This window comes from Lichenostomus cassidix, chromosome 13, assembly GCF_008360975.1.
Source record: "Lichenostomus cassidix isolate B80296 chromosome 13, HeHo_3.0, whole genome shotgun sequence".
Classification (NCBI taxonomy): Eukaryota; Metazoa; Chordata; class Aves; order Passeriformes; family Meliphagidae; genus Lichenostomus; species Lichenostomus cassidix.
The window spans coordinates 3,150,478-3,175,915 of record NC_139494.1 but is presented as its reverse complement, the minus strand read 5'-3'; the positions used below and the strand labels follow the sequence as shown (position 1 = coordinate 3,175,915).

Below are 25,438 nucleotides of genomic sequence, written 5' to 3'. Positions count from 1 at the left end.
GGGACCACCGCTGTCCCCAGCCACCTCCCCACCACAGTGCCGAACCCCACCTCACGCCCCCGGGCACAGTGCCATTCCACAGGTGGCCACTGCTGTCCCCTCGCCGCTGGCCACCACCGTGAGTCACGGTCATGCCCGGGGCAGGGATGGTGGCTGAACGCTCCAACCTGTGTCCTTGACCTATTTTATCTGGGCAAACCCGTAACTGCTTTCCCAGGCTCCGTGCTCGGACCTTCCCCTACGCACGTGTCCCGCTATCAGCACAAGGCACAGCGCCCGGGCAAAGGTCCGAGTCACCAGCCTGGAGTCCCGTCCAGCCCCGCCGCGAAGGGAAGCGACAGCGGCGGCGTGGGGGGCTGTGGGGCTCAGCCCAGCCCCTGCCACGCCCGGGGGTCCCTGGTGGGGCCAAGGCTCTCCGGGTCGCACTGCTACCGGCCCGGCCCCGAGCAGGCTGAGGCTGCGCCCTGAGACCCCCATGCCCACCGTGACCCCGCTGTCCTTCCTTCGCTTAACCCCTGTTCAGCCCCCGCTCAGCTGCTCTGCCGGGTAGCCCCCTCCCCACGGGTGGGGACGGGAGCCCCGCGGGCCAGGCGGGTCCTTTCCAACTTCAGGCGCCTCAGACTCCGCTGCCTGGCCGGGGCAATAGCAGTGGCAGAGGCAAGGACAGGGACATGGAGAGGGACAGGGGCAGTGGCAGTGGCGGTAGCCGGGTCAGAAACAGGAGCAGGGGCAGGAATGGAGGCAGGGACAGGGATAGGGACAGGGACAGGGACAGGGACGGGGCAGGGACAGGGACAGGGACAGGGACGGGGCAGGGACAGAGACAAGGACAGTAGCTGAGACAGGGACAGGACAGGGACAAGGGCAGGTGCAGGGATAGTAGCATTAGCTGGGACAGGGGCCAGGACAGTGACAGCAACACCGACAAGGGCAGCAGCCAGCACTGGGACAGGGACAGGGCCCGGGGCCGCCCCGCTGGCACCCTCCGGCCACGCCCCCACATGGCCACGCCCCCTGGCGGAGCCCGGCTCGGTGACGTATTCACCCCGCCCAGAGGGGGCGTGGCCGTCCGCCCGTGACGTCACCGTCCCGCGGGGTGCGCAGCAGGTGCGAGCGGCGGCGCGAGACGCGCAGGGCGCAGGTACCGCGGTGCGTGAGGGGCTGCGGGGCCGCGCGGCGGGGCCGGGCCGGGCCGGGCTAGGCTAGGCTAGGCTGCGCTCGGCTCCGCTCCGCTCCGCTGCGCTGCGCTCGGCTCGGCTCCGCTCGGCTCGGCTCGGCTCCGTGCGGTGGGAGCTGCGGCGGGTGGGGGGGAGAGGCGCCGGGCGTGGGGCCGCGCCAGACTGATGAGGACGAGGAGAGGGAGGATGGGGAGCATGAGGAGGAAGGCTCCTCGCGGTGAGGGGCCTGACCCGTCCCGTCCGTGGGAACCCGCGGTGGGTCACCGCGCTGGGGACGGTGCTCCGGAGGGCTCGGGGCAGGAGGGGCCCAGGGAACCCTCCCGGGCTCGTCCCCCAGCCCGGGGATCCCGCCCCGTGTGCCAGCGCCGGCGGTGCGGTTGTTGTCCGCAGGGTGCCCAAACAATGCGGGCTGGCGGCGGAGCGGGGCTGGGGCTCAGCGCTGCCCTGGGCGCGGAGGGCGCGGCGCTGCCCGGCTGGGGCTGTTCGTGCAGCGAGGGGCGAGAGGAGGGCGGGCACCCTGAGCGGTGGGCACGGGTGGCACTAATGCTGAGGCTTATTCCGTGTAGAGCAAGAGGTATGGTAGCACTCAGAATAAAAATAATAGCGCTGCAGCGTGTGTTTAAAAGCCATTGTGGTTGTCCTGGATTTATGTTTCCTGTTCCTATTGCGGAGGAGACCTAATTTGGATAATTAAATGTCATGGTGAAATAGGAGAGTGAGGAAAGGAGAGTACTTGTCTCCTCTCCTCTGCCACATGGATCTGCCACCCCTTCTGATGGCAGTAGGCAGACCCTTTCTGTCCGGGGTAGTGCCAAGATCTGTCCCACCCATTCCAGATTCGTGTTTAGCTTTATCTGAAAGGAAAAAAGAGGTGCTTTTTGCTTCTGATGCCTTTACAACGAGACGTGTGTTGTACAACCTGATTGTAAATAGGGTAAGTCTGGGTAAGATAGTAAGTGTGGGTGAGTTATAATGACTGTGCTGAGCAGCTGCCTTCTCCTTGTGCTGTGTAAATACAGTGATAGGATACAAGGTGTGGGAAGTGCTGCTGTGCTAGGAAAGGGGTATTTTTCATCAGTTGCTTAAATAATAAGTGACTCTTCCTAGAAACTTTTGGTGATGATAATAATATTACAATATCAGGTAGACTGAGGAGGAGGAGGTTGAAAACACTGAGACTTTATAAATTTTACTGATCGTATTTCAGTGCTTTTTGGGGACAGTCACGGATTAATGTGCATGTTAGATAATAATCTTCTACTGCGTAGAATAGTGGTTTTACCAAGCACAGGAACTTCTGCAGCATGAAGTCTGCTTCACTCTGCCCCTTATTCATGTGCTATAAAGGCCATCTTTGTTAAATACTGATTTGTCATTCTCCGAATGGTGTGAGAGCTGTAACTGATAATCTGCAGAGGCTGGTGGGTGTCCTTGCAGCAGAGGTCGAAGAGACTGTCCTGTAAAGGAGTGGTTCTGACAGGGCTGGGGGCTCTGTGTGTGCTGAGTAGACCCTGCAAGGGAGTGCCTTGGTGTCAGTCAGAGGAGAGAGCTCTGCTGTTGTGCTGCCGTGTGCCCCCCCAGATCCATGTTGCATTTAAAATTGGCAGTGTTCTGCTGCTCAGAAAACCAGAGGTGTTTTGTGAGTGTAAGCAGAGGTGTTCCTGCTCATAGCATTGCACTGGGATGATGGAGAAGTACCTGGAAGGCTTTGTGTGCCATGAATAGAGGAGCTACCTGTTCTCAGGTTAGTTCTATACACAATAGGATGAATATGTTACCTGATTTTTTTTCTACAAGGGCAGAGCAAGCTTGTGTAACTCTGGATTTTCAAGAAACAGGCCCGCATTTCTCCCGTCCCCTGTTTGTGGTCTCTCTGTGGCACAGCTGGAAGCTTATCAGGGGTCCCTGAAAACTTCTCGTGGGAGCTGGAGCCTTGAATGGGCAGGTTTGCCTGCTGCCATCAGTATTGATATTTTCTATGCTCTGGGTTGTGTATCCTGTCTTTCTCAACTTCCTGCTTCTGACCTCAAACCCAATGGCTCAATGAGTAGAAAATAGCACTGTCATTTCTGGGAATAGGGAAAGATAGGAAGGAGCCTGAGTCATTCAAGCAGACGGTCAGTATTGCCAGGCCTGGCAACCTGCCGGCAGCAGCTTGGCTTCCCGCAGGCAGCCTGGGAGCTTCCGAGCCTGCTCACCCCGGCATGGAGAGACTGCCTTCCCCTGGATTTGGGGTGAAGTGCTTGGCCTCACACCCGTGCTGAGGGGCAGGCAAATGCTGGGCTACCCCCACAGCTGTATCCTGGGAGCTTTTCCCAGCTGCAATCCCCTTATGTGCAAGTGCCACTACCCTGCTGCCCTGGGAGGGAGCAGTGCTGTGCACAGCCAGTCGGGATTGCAGAGGGCTTTGTGGAATGGACCTCCGTGCAACCATCTGGTCTGTTGTATTCCTTATGCCAGGCACCACCACTGCTGAACAAAAGCTGCTGTTTCTGTCACTTACATGTCAAAGATATTTCCACACTAGGATTATAATGTATTCTTGAGGTATTATTTGGCTTTACCAGCTGTTGAGGGCAGTGCCCTCAAAGTTTAAAAGTTTTTCAGCCCCTGACAGGGTAAGGCAAAGGCTTTCTTGGTTTGGTGACCACTGATGTGGGAGAAGCTGGCATGTGTCCCGTGACAAGCAGCCATTAAAGAGGATTCTTGCATGTGCCCTACAGGCAAAGTAAAGCATCATGTTAGAGCCACATGAAGGATGTGGAAAAGCAGAAAAAGTGAGAAAACATGAAAGGCGGGGAGAAATCTCAGTCTTATTCCATTTTCCAGCCTACCATGGAAATCTCTTTCTGGGTAATGAGACCTCAGCTGTAGAAAATGCCTGTATTTCTGTCTGTACACAGCAGCAGAGCCTTGGGAGCTGTGGGCTGCTTCCAGTGTGCTTCAGCTTGAGGTGCTAGAAAATCATCTTGTGCTCTGGGTAGTATCTTCCGCTTAATCCACCAATGTTTCAGAGCTGAGGAAGTTATCCTGAAAGACTGCTGCTGTTCTATGTCTGGAATGTTGCCAGAACACCATCTGAATAACATATGAACGTATTATCTGTGCTTATTAATTTTCTTGCCAGTTGTACTGTTTGTTTCACATTCTCTTCTCAGTTAGACCAACAAAGCTGCTTGCTTTAACTATTATTTGCAGGTCTAGTTTAACTTGCCAATGAGATGTTTTCATTGATTTTTTTTTTATTGTTGTTTTGGTATTTTTGCACCTTTAAACAGTCAATATACTACTTTAACAGCAAACTATAGTCATGTATTTCTGGAATCATCTAAGGCAACACATTGTACAAGGACTTGAACAAGAGCAGTGAGTGCAAAAGCCTTCAAAACCTGAAATCAAGATGTTAATGCCTCTTTCTGAAATTATTTCTGTGTAAAGCACTTTGCTTTTTGGTGTACCTGGGCATTCTCACCTGGTGTGTCAGCAACAAGTGCTGTGGCTGACAACACTCAAGGGGCTGTGCAGTGGTGCTTTCCATCTTTGTAATTGTTAGTCCCTGGTGTTTAAGTTTACGTTTCTAAAACCTTTTATCAGATGTCTGAAAAACTTGACAATTTTTCCCCAACGGAAAAACTGGGGGAAAGGTTGCAATTCATGTTAGAACAGTAGCAGGGCATTGGATTTGAATTTTTTTTTTGTCCACTAATGCTGTTATTGTAGGAACTATGTCAGCTTCATACTTTCCTTCTGCCATGCAGAGCATGTAGGTAGACAGTGGGCAGCATATTACAGGCAGTAAGTGATGGGTACTGTTTCTGAAGTGGTTTGTGTGTTGGTAACAATTGATGACACACTGAAATTTGTCTGAAGAAGGAAAATCCTGGCATGCAATCCTGTGTGGGTGCGAGGGTGCATTGGTAAGAGTTCTGTGGAGACACAGCAGCAGTGACAGATCTGTGAAGCTCCACAAAGGATGTTGCCTCTGAGGCAAAAACTGTCAGCATGACTACACGCTTTGGAGCTGATCAGATCCTGATTTCTGAAACCAAAATCACCTGGAAATGCACATATCCGTTACGGTTTTGCCAAGAAGGCTGGGACAGTTTGTAGGGACACCAGTGTCAGCCTCAAACATCGGTTGCACTTTCCATTTTCACACATGGGCAGACTTCAGACCTCTGGAGGGCTTGGAGGATCCCAGGAGGAGGGAATACCTGGCTCAGGGAGGTTAAATGGTTGTTCATCCAAAACACTGTTCAGTGCACAGAGCTGCCTGATCTGGTGGCTTCAGCCACATGAACAGCAGCAGTTGTTTCATTCAGGAGATGCATGGCAGCCATTCAACTAAACGTGAGGAAATGCACCTCTTCCCAAGGACCATGAGTGTCCTGGAGTCTGGACACCTCTTAAGGAAATGGGCTTGAACAGAGGAGTGGGTTTTAGCTTTTCCTTTTACAGCACAAAACTGGGATTTTTGCTTCTGCCTAAACCTACATTTTAGAAATTAAAGTAGTTTTGAACAGCTTTTGTCAGAAAAGGTGGGGGCAGCTCTTGTTCCCCCTCAGCTATTACTCTAGGCTGATGGAGCTACCTGGTGAAGTGGGAGGGCAAATCAGGAAGGAAGCTTTTCCTGGAAGCGAACTGAACAAGAATGGAATCTCTTAAAATTTATCCTTAACGTACCTTTCATACAATCACTAAATGGAGCTGACAAATAAGCTGGTAACAGGGAAACACAGAGCCAGTACCATTTAAAAGCCACTTGTGCTCTTTTTTATTTGGATACTGTTCATATGAAATGTAATTTAAATGCTAGGCTGGTTGCCAGGAGCTGGATTGTTGATGTTAAATGTACTTTCCATTAGAGATCTGTATTGGAAAACTACTTCCTAGCGCTGCAGGCATTGGAAGGGGTGGGTTGCATCAGGGTGCCCCAGTTGTCCTTTTCAGGGTCTGGCCTCTCACCGTGCCCTCCATCTTCATCTGTGCAAAGACCAGCTGAATCAATACCTGCTATACCCAAAATGTGATTCTTCCTGACTACAGCAGCACGAGGTACAGTGCTTGTTCTGCTGTCCTAAAAACAAACAACTTCTCGCCTTTAAATTCCAAAAATCTGCTAATTGCTTTTGGGTTGTTTGGGTTTGTTTGTTTTTTTTTCCATGTGTTCCAGACTTTTGATTTCCTTTGGCTTTTTGTCTTTTTAATTTACTAATCCCCCATTTGTTTTCATGGGGCTGTTTCTTGCAGTGTTCCCTATGCAAGAGAAGGCATTTCGCCCTGTTTTAGTACCCTGGTTAGATTGTCATCTCACTCCACATGGACAGCTCTTTATTTAATGGATTCACTTGCACTGGAGATTGCATTTGAAGGATCTGACTTGCAGGCAGCTGTCCACAGGGATTGGTATTTCTTTGCAGGTGGATTAGTAGCTATGAACACCTACTGTGTAAAAATGCAGATGGTTTTATGCATGTTGTCCTCAGCTTTGCCGAGGTAACAAGGTTCCAACAGGTAGAAGCAGATTCCTACTGCTCTCCAGTCACTTTGGCAATAATTACAGTGGACATAATTATCCTGACCTCAAAAGAGATGTTTGGGAGCGCCAGCCTTGTACGTGGCCTTTCGGAGGAGGGAAAAGGGTGAAACTGGGTCATCTTGGCAGGCTGTGAAGGGTCTTTGTTTGGGCACCCCTTGTGCTAACAGAAAAGCTTTCTTCCATCATGTTTTCCCTTATTCTCTTCATTCTTGGTTGTTTTCCTGCATCATGTTACCTTCTGACCAAAAGTCCTCCCTGTCCAGGCCCTCAGGCTGCGCTTGCGGAGTGACATGGCCAACAGCCATCCAAATTAGGCTTCCTGTTTCTTTTTTCCTAGTCTTAGAGGTGGCAAGTTGTGGATGGTGAGACTTTCCCATGTTGAAACTAACGCTATTTTCAGAGACGTGGAAGAGCCAGTGAAATGGTGGAAGAGACTGTGTGTTGTCACTTTGGTTAGCAATGTGGTGAGCTGTGCGTGTGCAGTGACAGGCTCTGCAGGAGCTATTCCCACCTGGAAGGATCATGCACTTGCAATAAGTACAGTGCAGCTTGAGCTCTGGTTTTAGCTGGATGGATGGCAAGAGCTGCCCTGGGAGTGGGCTGGGAAAGGGGTGGGAAGCAGAAGACAGCTGTGGCAGTGCGAAGAGGGAGTCTGCCTGCATCCTCCTAGACAAATGGCAACACTAAAAGGCACAGGGATGGCTGGAAAGAATAATCAAGGAATGGTGCAGGCTCTGTTGAAGCAGATAGTATTCAGTTCAGGAGAGATGCCTGGAGAAAAAAAGATAATAAATACATGGGTGTGCTAGAGGAGGAAGAGGATCAGGAGCAATGACTGACTAGTTCTGTAGCAGCTGCCTTGGTTTGCTGGCCTTGTGCAAGGCAGTAAGTGTGAAGCAATCAGAAGTTTTTTCAAAGCCTGATGCTGAAATTTGTTTCTCTACAGATTGGTTGCCAAAATGGACAGATTAAATATAATTATATGTATCATGTATGCAAGGCATTATAGCTCTGTACTTTCCCCTTTTGCTAAGTCTTAGCCAAAGAGAGGTTACAGCTATAGAAGGACTGATATTCGCACATAGGATGGTGGTTCTTGCCTGTTGGTACCTCTATGTGTCCATGCACATCTGGTGCCATGTGCATTCTCTAAACAGCATTGTACTTCAGTGACTTCTGATTTGCAGACCTTTTGAGCAACAGTGCAGTCTTCTGGGGTATGATAAGCAGCTTGTTTAAAAATGAAACCCTTTTGTTGAGGTGCAGGAAATAATGTTTACTCAGCAGTGTGGAACAAAAGAGTTTGAAGATAATTTAAGGAAACAATGATGTATTAATGAACTTGCCTCTTAGCAAAAGTACTGATGTGGTGGGGAGGAGGAACAGGAGCATGGTTTGCCATTCTCTTCAAATGGATTAGCAATTTCTCAGTTGTTAAGCAGCAACAGATAGGGCAAATGCTTAGTGACAGTCAAGGAAATCTCTTTGTTTGCTGGGTCTAGTGCTAAATGAAGTTTAGCACTAGTGAGGCTGTGCAGGGACCATTGAGCTCTGCACTGGCTCTTCCTGCTGGACCTCCTGCAGTGCCATGGAAAACAAAGGGCTTTGGCTTCTTTATTTTAAGCTTTGCCTCTGAGAGGTGCTCACTAGGAAACCCACAGATATGAGTTCTGATGCAAACTCACAGGGGCTGGTCCTGGTTGCAGCTCACACAGAATTACTAGTTGGGGTGATAACCCACAGCGTAGCTTGGTGGTATGTTTGACCAAGAGCTCAGGTATGTCTCCGAAAAGGATCTGCTTCATGATTCAAAGCCCTGCCATGCAAACACATACCCATGTGAGTAAATAGGGCTAGGAAGTATGTAAAATCATGTATGAGATCATGAGGGTGAAGGAAATCTTAATGTTGTCACAGCTCAGAAAGGGATGTGTGTATGTGTGGCAATGACTGATAGTGACATTGGGGCAAAAGGAAAGATTCTTTCTGAGAACTTAGTTTCCTCAACTACCTCCTGGGTTTGCTGAATGCCTTGATGACTTCATCAGGAGTGTCCTCACTCATCACAGACAAATCCCCAGTGGCTGCTGAAAGTGTTCATGCTGGACACTCTCTTTTACCTCTTGCCTAATCTCAGTTATGTTACTTTACCCTCAACAGTGACGTATGCTCTTCTTAATCTCCATCTTTTCCTCTGTTCTGTTGTTCTGCTACCTCTGCCCCAGTATCTGTACAGCTGTTAGTAGGCTCTGGCCAGTTATCCCCTCAGTCCCTCTCCCATATCAGTAGGTAGCATCTCAGTTACTGCCTCCACTGCAAACCTGCCTCCTCTTCAGAAACTGTTTTGTTGTGGCTAACAGAGAGCTGGTAAACAAAGAGCACTAGCAGTCCTTTCTTGTTCCCTATGCTGCCACTTCCCTGTTTGTTCAAGCCATTGGATTTTTAACTCCTTCTGACCATTTCTTAGACATTTCTGCAGAGCTGCTGATGTGCAGTTTTCTTTGTTCATCCCCATGGCTTTTGGTTTTAACCAGGCTCTAATCTTACCACACTCTCAGGGGTTTCTGAGCTTTACCAGGTACACCTGATCCCCACCTCAGACCTTTTTGCAGAGGTGCTTTGGTTGCCTGTGTGGTTCTGCTTGGCTCCAAAGGGATTTTGGCATGTTCCTGTGCTGGGTGCTTGCACAGAGGCCAGACAGCCATAGGACAGTGGGCAGGCTCCCTGCTTGGCTACCAAAGAGAGTGAATGGCCAATCCTGACAGAGAAGGGTGGCCCCTGGCAGTCCCAGCCTGAGTCCCCGTGGCAAGGGAGCAGTGAGATGGCTGAGTTTATCCACTGACTGAGTTTGGGTTCACAGCATCTATTAAACTTTGCTTCAGCACTAAAATATCAATGATATTGAATGTAGATAAGTGAATTGATGCATATGAAGGGACAGAAGAGAAGACTGACCTTCCCTGGAAAGGGTACGTTGAGTTGGTCATCCTCTTGGGCAGAAAGACTGAAAAACTGAAGTAATCCATGTGAGTCTGCTGGAGCTTGACAGTGCTCATCAAAGAAAGCTAAGCCCAGGGGGTTCTTAAGGTTTATGAACAAAATATGATCTGTTGTTTTCTGCGTTTGAATGCCTTGTGTGTGTGTATGTATAAAAACACATATATTTGTACCGAGTGTGCAAACTTACACCCTTGAACAGAGAAGAGGGACATGGATGGAGAGGTTGTCCCCTGCCCAAGGAGCAGAGATTGGGCTGGGGCTGTCTGAGCTGGAACAGGGCATTGCCACATGCCACCTCTCCAGTGTGGTGCATCCCTAAATTCGGGAGGGTAACCTCCTGCAGTCACCCAGTGGGGCAGGAGGCAGTTTTCCCCAAGGCAGACAGCAATGCTCTGGATCCCTTTGTGCCAGGAGCAGGCAGGCAGCTGTACATTGGCTCAGGGAGGCTGAGCAAAGCAGGGGGTTCACAGGGTTGCCTGGGCCATGTCTGGGCATCAGATGGTTACTCTGCCATGTGCAGTGGTCTGTAGGTGTAAACACACACACACTCACTCTGGCCTTGTTCTTCCCTGGGAACTTGCTTTTGTTGGGAACTTGTTATTTTGGGATGATTTTCTGGGTTAGATGAACATTAATGGCCTATTGTGTCCCAGTTCTCTAATTGATTGCATTGAAGTGAGTTGTAGGGCTTGCTGCCTGCCTTTCCCTGCCTCCCTGAAGGGAGAATTTCCTTGCTGAAGACTTTGTAGGGGCGTTGCATTGCAGTGCAGTGGTTAGAGCCTAGAGTTAAGTGTATGTTGTGCTTGTCTGTTTTAAAGTGAGCAGTTAAGTGGTCTGGTAGGCCTAGCAGTGGGGGGAAAAAAAACAAACCATAAATAAAATTCCTGTCATCCCTGGCATTGGTTAAGCAGTTAAAACTCTTGACAAAGCCATTAAAAGACATCATCTGGAGGGTACAACACTGCCTTAGCCATTAGCTGGGACAACTTCTTTGTGAGGGGAGGAGGAGGGACAGACTGATCTCTTCACTCTGGTGACCAGGACAGCACCCAAGGGAATGGCTGGAGCTGTGTCAGGGCAGGGTTGGGCTGGATATAAGGAAAAGGTTCTTCCCACAGTGGGTGGTGGGGCACTGAACAGGCTCCCCAGGGAATGGGCATGGCTCCTGAGGCTGCCAGAGCTCCAGGAGAATTTAAACAACGCTCTCATGCACAGGGTGGGATTGCTGGGGTGTCTGTGCAGGACCAGTGGTTGGTCTGGGTGATCCTTGTCCATCTCAGCATGTTCTGTGAGTCTGTGACTATGTCTGGCTCGCATGGCAAAAGGAGCATTAGGATGAATTGCAGCCTGTGAGCCTCAAGGGCTTCTCAGTATCGTGGGCAGGACGGCAGCCCTGTTCCCCTGGATCCCAGGCATTGTGTGGGATCAGCCGGGCTGCCCCGCGGTGCCACTCGGCATCGTGCTGGCGACCTTCGGGCAGGAGCAACGTGTAAATAAGCGAGAGCCTTGGGATCCTTCCTTGGGGAGGGACAGCCGGCGCTCTGAGGTGATGAAACAGCAGCTGTAAACAGCTCGCTCAACACTGCCAGCGACTGCGGCTGCTAAACATAGCCCCAGGGGCTGGGCACGCCTGGCCTCTGCCCTGCACATCGCCGTGCTCCGCTGGTACAAAGGTGAATTCTTCAGGCTGCGGCAGACAGAGCTGGCTGGGTGTGCGGATGGTCTCAGATCTGCCCGTCCCGAGAGTGGGAGCGCAGTGCTGAGCCGTCAGCCCAGCCCGGCTGCTTGCCCATGCCAATGCCATCCAAAGGGGACCCTGCCGGCCAGCCTCTCCCACTCCAAGCCGGCAGCAGCAAGCCTGGCGGAGGCAAATTACACTCCTGGTATTTCTGCCTGTGGCGTGTGGGAGGAGGTGTGTAGCGAAGGGGAACTGGTGACCCTGTAATAGGGGAAGGAAATAGCAGGGTACAGCTGCTTCAGGCAGGAAGGTTCCTGAACACGTAGGATATTAATATGCACTTCTGTTTCTCAGACAGGGAGAAGCTCCAGAAGCCTAATGTAAGAAATGGTTTGCTTAGTCATGCTGCTTAGAGGTTCATTAAAGTTGCAGTATTGTGACAGTCTTGTGTTTTGATGGCTGTGCCACGAGTAATACATGACATGGGTTTTATGAGCATCAACTCTCAGAGGTGTCTTTAATGTTGCTTTTTGAATGAGGCTGAGCCCAAGGCCCTAATTCCTTGTGGCTGCTTAATGATTCAGTTGTGTATGACTGGAAGACTACATAACGTGCGGGGGTACAGTGTCATCAGGAAATTATTTATATACAGCCTTGCTCCAGAGTGCTGGTCTGGATGCTTTAAAAATTAGTAAAAGTGTAATGGACATTTGTATTCACTCTTTCTCCTGTCAAGCCTATCGAATATGCCTGGAACAGGAAGCATTTCTCCATGGTTTTCCATTCTGATATTGACAGAAATATGAAGTAATCACTTCTAAATCTCTTTTAAAAGCATTTTAATCATGAGTGGAAGCAGAGGATTTTGCTTTGCTGCTGCAAGACTTAGGTCTTAGGGGGAATAGCTGATCCAAGACTGTAAAGCAGCATGTTACTCCTGCTGAGCTAAACTTGTGTCACTTAAAGAAATCGCTTGAGCTCTGTCTCTGCCCCTGTGATAGGGTTAAAAATAAATTTGCTGCTTGACTAGGTATTTTGAAGTCTGTTTCTCACACAACATAGGGGCCCTCTGGAGAGCCGTGGGAAATGGAACTCGTATGGTCATGGATAAGCTGCAAAAGCAAACCAGTTCTCCTGTTTGTTTCCTTTTGCAGGACAGATTCTGCATCCCACATGAGCTACGATAATCCTCCTCCTTACCCCGGCCCGGGCCCGACTGCCCCGTACCCACCCTATGCACAGCAGCCGGGGGGCCCTCCTGGCCCCTACCCCGGCTACCCCCCCGGACCCACCGGGCCCTACCAGCCGGGCCAGCCAGGCTACCAAGGATATCCCCAGTATGGATGGCAGAATGCACCTCCACCTCCAGGACCCGTGTATGCAGATGGGCCGAAAAACACAGGTATGGCCGAGCAGCCCCCGGGTGGTGTCAGGGGCACCTGTTTGCCTCACATGAGTACACGCTGACCTTGAAATAATGTGTTCACCAGCACCTGCCCCTAACGGGCTTGGAGGAGGTGGAGACTTGTTTGAAGTAGTGGTTTTGCTTACAGCTTGTTTTCCTGCTTTATTTTGCTGTAGTATCTCTAACAGTTCTCTCTGGTTATTGGAGAATACTGCTGAACATCCTTAGTGCTGATCCCTCCGGGGAATCCTTATGCTGAGGGTGTTATACAGGCTTTAGATTTGCCACAACTCTCATTCCACCTGTCTCTTGGTTGATAAGTTTCAACCAAAGGCTGCACAGTTAGAGCTTATAATATGCAAATGTACAATTCCTACTGAATTACTGGGCCTTCATTTTCTTGAGCCCATCAGTGTCTGTCCAAGTGATCTACTCATTCCTGGGTGTTTTGGTTTTTTCTGAAATTATTATTATTATTATTCTGTGGAAAAATCCAGGTTTCTGGGGAATGGAGGGAGGATAGTGTACCTTCCCTTGGCAGCTGGCTGGTCCATCTGTGTGCCACATCTCCTCAATATGGCACACTGGTATGCTCTGGCACCCACAGCTCTCATGGGGCTCACTGCAGTGCTTGCTGCAGGCTCAAATTGTCAGAGAAGGGGCAGAGAAGATGATTAAGAGACCAGAGCTTCTCCTTTCTATGAGGAGAAGCTGAGAGAGGTTGGACTGTTCAGTGGGTTTGAACAGTCTGGTGTGGGTTTATCAGGAGGGCCCAAATTTAAGCAGTGAACAATTGGTGTGAGTGAAAAAGAACCTGGATTGAGTGTGAATCATGAGTTCAACTTCCTCTGTAACAGAGTGAGAGCCGTACCTTGGAGGAGGAGGCAGCAGCATTGTGCTGCTTCCCACCACTTCCATCACATGGACTCAAAGTGCAATCAGGGTTTTCCCCAGGGTTTTCGGGTGGCTAAGAGATATTTCTCAGTACTAGGTGGGGGAAAAACTCCTTTTCTCCCATGTTGACCATCTTTGGTTGGTGCCAGTGTTGCTTTGCTGCTATAGCCACACAAAGAGTTATGCTGGCAGAGGCTGAAGGGAGACAGGGACTGTTGCTTTGGACAGTCTGGCTTTGAGACAGTTCTGCTGCCTTGGAGGCTTGAAGGATCTCATAGCAAACTGCATCTCAGATTAGGGAAATGATGACAGTGAATGTCTTCTGCTCTGCTCACAAATCTGTCGACCAGAACAAAGGATAGGCTGGGAAATTGGAGAGGACAAGTAGTGAAGTGTTTGAGTCTCTTTCACTAAGGTCCCAGGCTTGTGCTACAAGTTTGGCTTTGTTGTTAAACCTAAGCTAACACAGCTGCAGCTCTGCAGAACTCCAACCCACAAACCAAAGATCTTCTGATAAGTTTTGTCCTTGAACTGCCTTCCTGCAGCTATGGGTGGTCTCTGAACCCACCTTGGGAGCCTCTAATTTTCCCTGCTTTCGATGAAGTGGATGTAAAAAAAGTGATAGAATTACAGAATGGGTTGGGTTGGAAGGGACTTAAAGCTCATCTCATTTTCCCCCCCTGCCATGGGCAGGGACACCTTCCACTATCCCAGGTTGCTCCAAGCCCTGTCCAGCCTGGCCTTGGACACTTCCAGGGATGGGGAAGCCACAACTTCTCTGGGCAACCTCAGGGCCTCACCACCATCACAGGGAAGAATTTCCTCCCAATATCCCATCTAACCCTGCTTCCACGTCCTCCCCAGGGCTGCTTTCCATCCATTCTCCACCCAGCCTGTGTTTGTGCTTAGGATTGCCCTTACCCAGGTACAGGAACTTCATGAGTTTCACATGCCCCCACCTCTTCAACCTCCTTCTGGCCAGCACACATTTATTTTAAGCATGTTTAAATAATGTCTGAAAAGTGAAGTCAGGGCTATAACTTTGCATTTGTCTGCAAAAGCTTTCTTTTCTTAATTCTCCTTCTGTTAAACACCTTTATTTTTCCCCTTTGCTCCTTTTTGGGCAGTCTGTCAAACTGGAATCTGATCTTTGTCCTCTGACACTGTAAAAGAGCTTTCAATAGGGCTTTGTTTAAGAATCACCCCCAGGAGTGTCCCATTTAGAGTGGATGTCTCTGAAAAAGCTAATTTTTTTATAAATCTGTTACACTAATGCTGTGTATCTGTTGGTGTGGCTGAACTTGTAATATAAAAAAATGATGTCTAAATTTAATCAAGTCCTTGCAGTCTGCCTAGCTGGTCTAGTGTGATTTCATGTGGCTTGTCAGTTCCTGTGGTGTTTCCAAGCAATTTTCAGGGAAGAGCTACTGTGTGGATGCTTTCCTTTCAGAGCGGATGTTTTGCTCTCCTACATGACTTTGCTTAATCTAATGAATTAAGCTACTCCAAGTAGTACATTAGTATTTCTGAACAAATGTGTGTCCACATTGAAAACTAGGAAATTTACTGTACTTTAAATTTGGCACTTTACATTATTTTACCTCGTGGGCAAACTGCAAAGTGGGCTCTTGTGTTGTAGATCGAGCCAGTGTACTAATGCTAATGTGTGGAAGTAATTATGCATTGTATTTTGGCCCAATGACTCTGCTACGAGTAGGTGAGAAAGGAAAGATGTTGCCACCTTTTCAATATGGCATTGAATAGGGGGACAAATCTGAAGGCTTGTTGGAAGAAGCTGCGGTCCAGAACAGCTCTGAGCAAGGAGAACACGTGTGTTCCCCTCTGGACTATGGGCAGGATTAGCCAGCCACAAGGATGTCTGGGGTGCAGAAATCAGCTTGTGGTTATGTGTTAGGACTTGGTGGTGGCCATATGACTGCCATGTGGCCACTCCTGTACAGCACTGTGGAACAGGGAGACTGCAGCTGATTGCAGTGTTCCTTGGTCCCTTGTTACTCCCCTGAGAGCCACCCCAGCTACCTCAGGGCAGGAAAGGCCTCAAGGCATATGTTTTCTCTCCACATGAAGGAGCAGCATGCTGGAGACTCACTGGTGACTTGCTGAGGTGGCACAGAAGATGACTTGGTTTTGTGCTTTGGATAGATGGCTTTTAGGCTTGACCAGGTTACTGATACCAAAGTCTCCAAAGAAACCCCGTATCTTACATCTTGCAAGGGCTGGCAAATGACTTGGCTGTTGTTCATTAGAAATAAACAACCTTTGCCTTTAATAAATAAACAACCTTTGCTGACCTTTGCCTTTCGAGATGATAATTTATATGCTGATCCTGAGGGACATTATCTTTAAGGTTGTCTGGCAGTTCCTAGCACTGTGAGCTGATGTGCTGATCTCTGTCTGCAGTTTTCCTGCTGCAAAGGCTGAGGGCTGTCTCCATGTCTGTCCACAGGAAGTCCATGCAGGTGTGAGTTCCTGGAGCAGGGTAAATGTGCCACATAGGGCTTGGTGTGGCTAGAGGGAACCTGCCTGCACCAGAACAAGGCTGGGAAACACAGAGCTTTAAGAATGTGGTAACTGTGTGGAGCATTGTGTAGGCAGCAGGTTCTATACAGCAGGGGCTTGCTTAGGAGGAAGAAAATATCTCATTCCAGAATATATCTCATTTCCCCACCAGTATTTTCATTGTTTCTTATCAACTGGCATAGGGAAACCACAGTTACTGCTGACTGGTCAGCTGGTACTTTCTTGTCTTTGTAAATTAGAGGTGAAACGTAATGCAGCTGATAATGGTATGCTTTCAAAAGAAGTGGAATGAGCCAAAGTATGAAGTGGCATAGTAATTTTAAAAGCAGAAGATGATGTTGGCAATTTGACCAGCTTAATTTCTCCCCCCTCCCTGTTGATGCCAACGTAATGGATGAGGCTATTCCATGCTGTGCCAGAGGGAACCAGGCTCTGTCAGCAGGCACTGAAGGCAAACAGCTCAGTATTGCGTCTGACCCATTGTACACACAGGGTGGAAATCTTATTTCTGGAAGTTGATTACTTGTAGCAAAGCCGGCTGCGATAAGAGTAATAGTCACAGTGATGCTGTCTGCCTCCTACTGTTTGTCCAGCTGCAGAATAAACAGGTCACCTAGATACAGGCACTGCCTGCTGCTGGAGGGTGGATGATTTTTCCTCTTTATCTGTCGCAGTGTGGAAAGGAGGGGATCCAGATCATTCTGGTGAGGCTCTCCAGTGCCTTTCAGTGGTTGCCCCCTTGCTTCCCAAGCCGTGTGGAGCTGAGCCTTCCCCAGCAGGAGATAATTTGGAGGACAGGCTTTCTCTCAGCCTGTTGACCCTTTCTAAGTAGTCTGTCGGAGCATTTAGTTTAACTGCTCCTGTACCTTCAGGAGCTGCAACTCCAGATGCTGGAGTCCTGCCAAAAAAAGAAAAATAAATCTTTCTTGGCAGTTGTCCTCTTATCTGCTTCTCATTCGTTTGTGTGCCTTAAAACCCAGCATTCTCTCCTCCAGGATTGCTGTATCATCCCTCCCTCTGTCCCTGGCTGCACAAACAGCAGGGGCTGTTGGCTGGCAAATGGTGCAGTCCTGGGGCTGCTGTCTCACCTCACCTTCACTGCTTTTCACCCTCAAGGAGGGACTAATCTGATAAAAACCTGGTGCAAAGAAAATTATTCCCAATTCAGGTCCAGTATCTGAAAACACACTTCAGACAAACTGGCCTCAGGAGGCCAAGGCTGGCTCTGCTGTGGGCTGAATTTAACGAGGCTGCTCTTCCAGTCCTTGTCAGCTGTGCACCAGGCTGGGTGAGGAGCAAATCATGCACAGCCTTTTCCCAGCACTGCGGGCACTGCACAGACTGTGGTACTTGACCCTGTGGCGACTGCACAAGGATCTCCCTGGGGAATGTTCCCTTTGCTTTAAATTGTGCTTTGTCCCTCCTCCTGTCTGTCACCCAGAACATGCTTGCAAGACCCTTGTAAATTGAAGTTTGTGCTGGGTAAATCCCTCCAAGCCAGGTCTTGTTTAACTCTAGGACTGTTGCTGATTTTCAGTGTAAACACTGACTCAGGCTGAGGACTGTGCTGTTCTTAGCCCCGCAGCTGACTAGGTTAAAAACATCTCCTTGCTTTAACAGTAAATTAAGACTTTACTGATTTAAAAAAATGTTAGAGGAAGTTCTCAAATTCTGTAGGTTTTGGGAGATGTCTCTCATCTCTTGTAGTCTAGGGGAAAGCTGAAGGGTCTGAAGCCCTGAATTATTATTGTGCATTTGAGCTGGGGAAAGTTTGTTTCTCATATGACATGTCTCCTGTATGCTTTCTAACCTGTGTGCTGGCGTTTGTAGTGCTTTGGAGAGCTGGCTGATGCCTGCTGACATCCTGCAGAGACCTGACTGCTCGCTACAGAAGGTGTGCTGACTCCTGCAAGGAGTGCTTGTAGCCCTGCCTTTCAGAGACGTTGAATCCTTCCTGTGCACATTGAAACACCATAAATGCTGATTGATATCACTTCCATTATCTCAAGAATTTCTTAATCCCATCCCTGTGTGATCAGGTGAGGAAACAACATCTTTTCCAGCCCTGAGCTCAACTGCAAGAAAATCTTCCATGTGGTTCCTGCTGAGCCCTAACCCGTGCCTGGTGCCCAGGCTGGCTTGTGAGAGGGGAACAGCTTTGCCCAGTGCAGCATTGGCTCTGGAAAGTGCTCGCTTGGCTCGCCTGCACAGTGATTTCCCTGAAATGTGTGGCTTGTTCAGCTCCCTGAAAGATGAAACAGCTCTCCAGGGTGAGCGTAAGAGCTGCTCAGACTTACGGGAATGGAATTTTCCAAACCTGCTGAACACAGGCATGTAGCCGTGGAAGAGAACAGGTCTGATATCAGTGTGAGTAGTTGTAAATCAGTTGTTTCTGCTTGAGCCCATGCTGAAATCTGGGCTGGGTCAGCAGTAGCTGTCTGGTGGCAGAGAGGGTTTGCAGGTGGAACTGCCTGTACTCCTTGGTGTTTTCATTCCGTGACACTTGGTTTCTGCTCAGGTGGCTCTGGCAGTAGCCATTTGTGTTTGGAGCTGGGAGTTGTGAAACTTGTTCTCAGCATTTTGCAGCTTTGGAGGATTTTTGCTTGGAAGGGGGCTATTGAATTTCCATCTGGCTCTGGTATCTGTTTCAGGAGTGTGCTGAGGTATTTCCTGAAATCTGAGTGTGGTGTTGGTAGAGACTCACAGTGAAAGTCTCTGGGCAGGAAGGAGTTGGGGGGCTGGGAAATAACAGGCCTGAAGCTGTTAGGCATGAGCAATACCCCCAGAGAGGAGAAAGAACAATTAAATGCCTTCCTTGCCAAGGGAGTTAGATCTCATCTGTGTCCAGGCTGTGCCCTGGAGATCTCGTGGGCAAGGGAGGAGGCCTGGTGCAGAGAGCAGTCTTGGGGGCAGCTCATGCAAAGCTTTAGTCCCTGCCCCCCAGTCCTGCAATTTCTTCCTCTGCACTTGCTGCCTGTGTGGTGTTTATTTCAGGAGAAGTGGATGTCTGGGAGGTTGTGGCTGGGTGTTCCTTCCTCCTGCAGCTCTGGGTCTGCAGACCAGAGTGTTCCCCTCAAAGAGGGGCTCAGGGACACTCGATTTCCTGTCACTGTCACTTCTGCATCCCATGGATGCACTTGTGCTGACTTTCCCTTCTCTGGCTTCCATACTGAACAGAAACGCTTTCCAAGGACCTGGGTGAGAACAATTTGAAGGTAAAAAAAAGCAGGTGCACAGGCTGGCCTGCCTTAGTAATCTGCTCTGGGCAGCACAAAATCATTCTGAGTGGTGGTGAGCAGTTTTAAGCAAGACTTCTTGCTCACTAAAGAAGCAAAAACAAAGCTCTTGGTGCAGAAGTGGCTTGTGATAAAACCCACTTAATTGACAAGTAGGAAGAGGCTTATGGGTCCCTTCTGTGCTGTGCACTCCCTCCCAGATGAGACTCTGGTATTAACTAATACTCCTGCTCTGACCAGCTGTTACCATGGCAAACAGCCATTCTGATACTGCAGGAAGGGATTTTGGGCTGCACTAGCAGTGATTGGTAAACTACTTGCTGCTGCTTCCTCTCTTGTGCCCCAGGCCTTGCCTCACAGCCAGGAGTGCAGGTAAGGAGCCTGTGCTGTCACACAGCTGAGCTAAAGAAGAGTAAACTTCAGGGCAGTGTGATTTGAGCCCTCCCACCTTAAAAGGAGGAGAATCCCTGCAGCTGGTGGGTGCTGGGCTGGTCTTTCCCCCTCCTGCTCCCTGGACACTGAGCCTCCCCCTTCCTGGCTTCTGTGTGCCTGGGTATCATTCCTGTCATATCTGAAATATCCAGGCAAGGGCAGCAGGACTTGTGGGAGAGCTTGTAGAGCTCAAGGGCTCTCTACCCCATGTAGGTAAGTTGGTACCTTGACAGTGGTGTCTGTGTATGGACCCTGGGGGAGGATGGACTGGTTCTGGCATCACAGCCAGTGCCCTTGTGCTGCAATCCTTGTAGACCCAGTAAAGCACTGCAATAAGGGGCATTGCAGTCTAAGGTCATGATTTTAGTTTATGCCAAACTGGGTGAAAAGTACAGCTCATTCCTTTCCCTCATGGAGCTAATGATTAATGTATCAATTAGGTATGAGAAGAAACAAAATGTGTATGCTTAAGATAAAGTAGACTGTACATGAAATAAGAAAGTATTGTAGTATTTGTTTTAAAAACAAAGTGGGAGTTATTTGCACTGGTTTGTGCAGGCCAGTACTGCGTGATTACAGGGAGTGATACCATTTTCGGGATAAGCATGATTCATTGTGGTCTACGCTCTTTAAGGCTGATTAGGAGGTGGGAGGGTCTCTCAGCTTACACCTTGTCCCATCCTGTTTTAGAAGAAACAATGAAACCATCAAAACCGGAGCCTAGAACCGAGTGCTGTCTAATGCCTCCAAGAGAAATTGCCCATGTTTCTCTTCTTTTTGGCATTACCAGGCTTCTGCTCATAGTGGTGAGCACCCTTTGGGCTGTAGGAGGTGGTTGGAGTGCTCAACCTTGGCCAAAAGAGAGGCACAAAGCAGCTGATGAGGTCTCCAGTGGGGCTTACCACAGAAAACTGTGTGGCTTTAGCTTGGGGGCACTCAGGCTTCTGACAAGAATCTTGCAAAAGCTGTAGTTGCCTTCACTGACAGATTTTGGATTGGGTTTTGTTGGCAAAGGTATCCCAGTAGAAAACCTGATGTCTGTCAGTGGGATCCTGCTGGTTGCAATCATTTGGGAAGCTGTGGGGAGACTTGCATCAGTAACAGGCTGAGCAAGACTTCCCAATAAAATGCTTTTAGGAAGTTTGGGTATGGTGCTTGGGGTATTATTGCAGTCCCTTCCTGTGCTGTTGACACTGTGTTGGTACAGCACTACTGCATGGGCTGGGAGGAGTGGGTGAAGGTGCTACCATGTGCTCTTGATGTCCTTGGGTACTTGTGTGACTGTTAGTGCTCTGAAGCCAACATTCAGGTGCGCAGTGTACAAAATGAGCAGATTGGTGTAGGGTATCTCCAGCTTAGTGAGAGGCTGGGCTGGGAGCCTGTCTTTGAGCTGGATTTTATCTTGTGTGCTTTGGTAGCTGTAGCTGAACAGTTGACCACCTTTGGCTGTTCTGCTCCTTTTCTGTCCTCTGCAAGCTGTGCACCCAGATCAGAAAAGCTGTTTAGCATTAATGCTGTATAGCTGTGGTTAAATCTCTCTGGCAATTTGTGTGGTGACAGCGACAAAACTGCAACTCCTGAAGCATTGATGGGGCTTCAAAGAAAGCTTCATTAAACACAAACTGTGAGGGAGGGGTGGCTGTCTCTCTTCAGAGCGTTGCCCAGATGCTCTCCAAATGTGGAAGTTTCCAGTGTTGATGGTGTGCACACTCAGACCGCAGCAGTGGTTGCACCAGCTCCTGTGAGCTGGCAGAGCTGTTCTGGAGACTTGCTCTCCCTGGAGAGGTGCTCTGCAGTGGAAGGTGGCAGCTTCTCAAAGGTGTATCTCAGGTGTTCCTTGGGGCGTTCCTTGAAACTGACTTGTAAAAGTACTGCAACCACCTGCCATGGGGGAACACCACAGCTTTTTTTCAGAGGGTTTCTACAGAAATGTGCTTTTGCCACCACATGCTGCTGGTGTAAATGGCTTCCAGCTTTTAGCAGAAGAGAGGGAACAAACATGGTCTCTTTTTCTAGTGCTGTTTCACTGTTTCTAACAGAAAGGCTCTCCCCAAACCCATGGTGAGTCCTGGAAAGGTGTTGACGTGGCTGCTGTCCCTTGCCCTGTCCCAGTCCTGCCCCCAGCTGTTAGTGGGCAGCTGTGCCTGTCCTTCGGCCAGCTCCAGGCAACCCTTTCCAGCACAAGCTGCAGCTGCAGTGCTGGGAGGGCTGGCTGGAGGGGACAGGGCCAGGGGGTGATGCCCACAGGGATTGGGCTGGCAGGGACAGGGCCAGGGGTGATGCCCACGGACACTGTGACCCACTTGTGCAGAGAGGCAGCATCCAACACGAGTCAGCTGAGCAGCCATGCTGAGAGTGCCCAGCTCCCACTGCACAGCCCAAGCTTGGGAAAGCCATTTCATTTAATATTTCAGCAAGTGTTTCATAACAGCACTTTGTACATGCCTTGAACATACTTTGTTGGCATGTCCCTGACACTTGGCTCTAGCTTAAAACTTCTAATGGATTAATCATAAATACTTCAGGAAAACATTTCTTGCATCCCTGCAGTCCTGGACAGCTGATTGTCGCTGGTAAAGGGCAGCCTCCTTCTGCTGTGTGGTTCTGGATGTCTCAGGGCACTGGGCCCTCAGTTTTGGGTATGGCAATGCTCTGGCAGCAACAATCCAGCTCCCAATGGCTCAGAGGTGGGACAGCTTGAATGGCAACTTAGCAGGTGGCTGGAAGCCAGGGCTGTGTCAGGGCTCCAGCACAGGGATGTCACCATCTTACACAGGACTCTCAAAACATTTCGTGTGTGTTTAGTCTCCACTGATTGTAACAGGACCTTCTTAGGGCAAATAAAGGCACAAAGAACTGCTTGTTTAGAGCTCCTGGATCCACCAGGAAAAAGAAGCCCAGACCAAGCCCCTGGGTTACCTCTCCATGGAGAACAGGGAGTGGGCAGAGCTGCTGACACACTGCTATGTAAGGTCAGAGCTCACAAGCATCCATGTTCTCTTTTTAAGTCTTCCAAGCGTGGCTTTGACTGCAGGTTTGGGGCTGCAGGCAGGGAGGAAGGAAGGGCCTGACCAAAGTCCTGTCTTCTGTGGGACATATTCCTGGTAGGATGGGGTGGGATGGGTCTGTGGTCCACCCTTTCAGAGGGATGAGAGAGGCAGCCAGGGTGCCAGGCTCACAAGTCATGGACCTTGTTCTGCACTCCTTGCTGGTGTGACCAGGGCTGGCCCTGGGCTGTGGGCAGGAGGTCGAGCAGCCTCCCCCCAGCAGCAGCACAGAGAGCCAGGTTTCCATCAGGTCCTGCTCTGCTCCAGCTGGGAGGTGCCAGCCAGGGCTCTGCAGGGGTAGGCAGGGACAGCAGCTCCTGAGGGAGGAGAGCACGTGGCACCTCTCCTGCTCCAGCACAGCCTGTCACAGCGCTGAGCTGAGAGCACTGCCACCTCCTCCTGGAGCTAAGGGAGAAGGGGTGTGCCTCCATCCTGACGTCCCTGGAGCAAGGGCTGCAGGCACTGTGACTGAATGGTCAGAGGGAAGGGGGGCAGCAGTGCTGTGCTGATGCCATGCAGGGGCTCCCCTGGAGCTGGGCTGTGCTTGTGCCTCTTCTCTATTATACCCCTTGATGAGAGGGAGACTGTCTGAGGCTCAGGCACAGGCTGTACCCACGTGCAGAAATTTGGGGGGTACTGGACTCCCCCTGTCTGCGTCACTTGGTGGTGTCAGGGTTTTGGCATTGTGTAAGCTAGAGCATCCTCCGCCCCTCGCTCTGCAGAGCCGAAGTAGTGACTGGGGAATGGTTTCCTGAGCACAAAGCAAGCCAGTGGGAGGGCCAGGCTGATGCCATGAGCTGTGTCCTCCCCAGGCATCTGCCTGCCAGCTCCGTGTGTCCAGCACTAGCTGCTTGCCTGGGTTGGACTCCTGTGTGAGGGCACATTTCCCACGCAGACCACAACAATCAGAACCAAGAAAGTTGTCAGGAAGGACAGTCTGCCCTCAGACTGCTGAAGTTCTGTGTGTGAGAGCCTGGGCTTAGCGAGGAGGAACCAAACAGAAATGGCTCCCCTGTCCTAAGGGGCCTCAGGAGCTGGCACAGAGCAGGCAGCACACTGGCCTCAGGTAGGAGACCCTGCCTGGAGAGCTCCCTCCAAACTTGGGCTCCCTCCTGTGTGCCCAAACAGCTGGCAATGTGCAGTTAATCCCACCAGACTGCCAAGAGCCTCTGGACAGAGATGATTTCTGTCCAAGAGGCAATACCTGGAGCGGTCTTGAGGTCAACCTCCTAGCCTGTGCCTCTGGTGCTGACAGAGCTGAGAGTCCCCTTGCATGCAGGAGGGACACAGAGCTGGAGCAAGGGCTGGTCCCTGTCCTGTCATCCAAGGAGGCAGTTCTGTGTGTGGTAGGTCTGGAGCAGTGTTGGGAGCAGCTGCTCATTGGAGCAGACTGAGCAGTGCCAGCCTAACCGGGCAGACAGACAGGCTGCAGGTATGCTTGCAGCTGGGGAAGCTGGCACCTCCTGGAAAGCTGACCTGGGGGCCTATCCAGCCTCTCCTGACTCTGTGGCCAGGCCACACCCATTTCTTGTCCTCTTCACTGTGTGTTGTGACTGTGCCCGGCGGCGCTGCTGCTCTGTGACTCACCAGCCCCTCTGTGCCCACAGTGTACGTCGTGGAGGAGCGGCGGAGGGACGACACGGGCGAGAGCGCCTGCCTGACGGCGTGCTGGACTGCGCTCTGCTGCTGCTGCCTCTGGGACATGCTGACCTGACGCCGCTGCCGCCCCGCCGCTCACCGAGTGCTATGCAGGCTCCCCACTTCTGTCCCGACTTCTTTCTGTTACTGTAATCAACGCTCTGCTTTGCACAGCCAAGAGTTCCCGTCTGTCCGTCCTAGCGCCTTGTCGGGGTGGGGGGTGCACTCCTTTATTTTAGTAAAGGAAAAAAAATCCCTTTTTAACATTTCTAAGACTTTTGTTGTAACTTTGAAGAATGTGCTAATGGTGTATTTCAGCCAAAGGCATTCTGATGAAATGTATATTTACCAGTTGAGATTTTCCTAGCCCTAGAGACGAAGACATACGCAATAATTAAAGCCAACAGTTGATTTTCTTCGCTAGGTCCCGGCTGTTTCAGTAAATCTGTCTGCGGGGTGGGTGTCCCCCTTGGTGCTGTCTGTCCTTGGCATCCTGTGAGCAGTGGCTCTGTAGGTGGGAGTCCTGGTCCCTCATCCCAGGTTTTCATCTGCAGAGCTGACCAGTCACCTCCCCTTCTGCAACCACGACCCTCCTGGGACAGCAGAGCTGAGAGAAGCACAGGCTGAGCTGCTGTGTATGTGCACCAGCAGCTCCTGGGGAAGGGCTGGTCCCAAGCTGTGATCCATCATCCCATGCTGCAGAGCAGAGGCTTGTGGCAGGATAAATTAATGGGTAAGAAGAGACAAGCCATGGATTAATCGAGTGCTGAGGATTTAGAGCTGAAGCTGTTCCAGGGCATGCCTGGCCAGAAAAGGGATAAAAAGCTTTTGTCTGCAGAAAAGTGGGGAA

General features: G+C 50.3%; 1 protein-coding gene across 1 annotated transcript; it reads left to right on the top strand.

Moving 5' to 3' along the window:
• The first annotated feature begins 1,083 nt into the window (after positions 1–1,083).
• Positions 1,084–25,011, top strand: CYSTM1 (cysteine rich transmembrane module containing 1). The gene is made up of 3 exons (XM_085073352.1): positions 1,084–1,107; positions 12,550–12,797; positions 24,558–25,011. The coding sequence occupies exons 2-3, from the start codon at positions 12,569–12,571 to the stop codon at positions 24,662–24,664; spliced, it is 336 nt and encodes a 111-aa protein (XP_084929478.1). The 5' UTR covers positions 1,084–1,107; positions 12,550–12,568; the 3' UTR covers positions 24,665–25,011.
• The last annotated feature ends 427 nt before the right edge of the window (positions 25,012–25,438 follow it).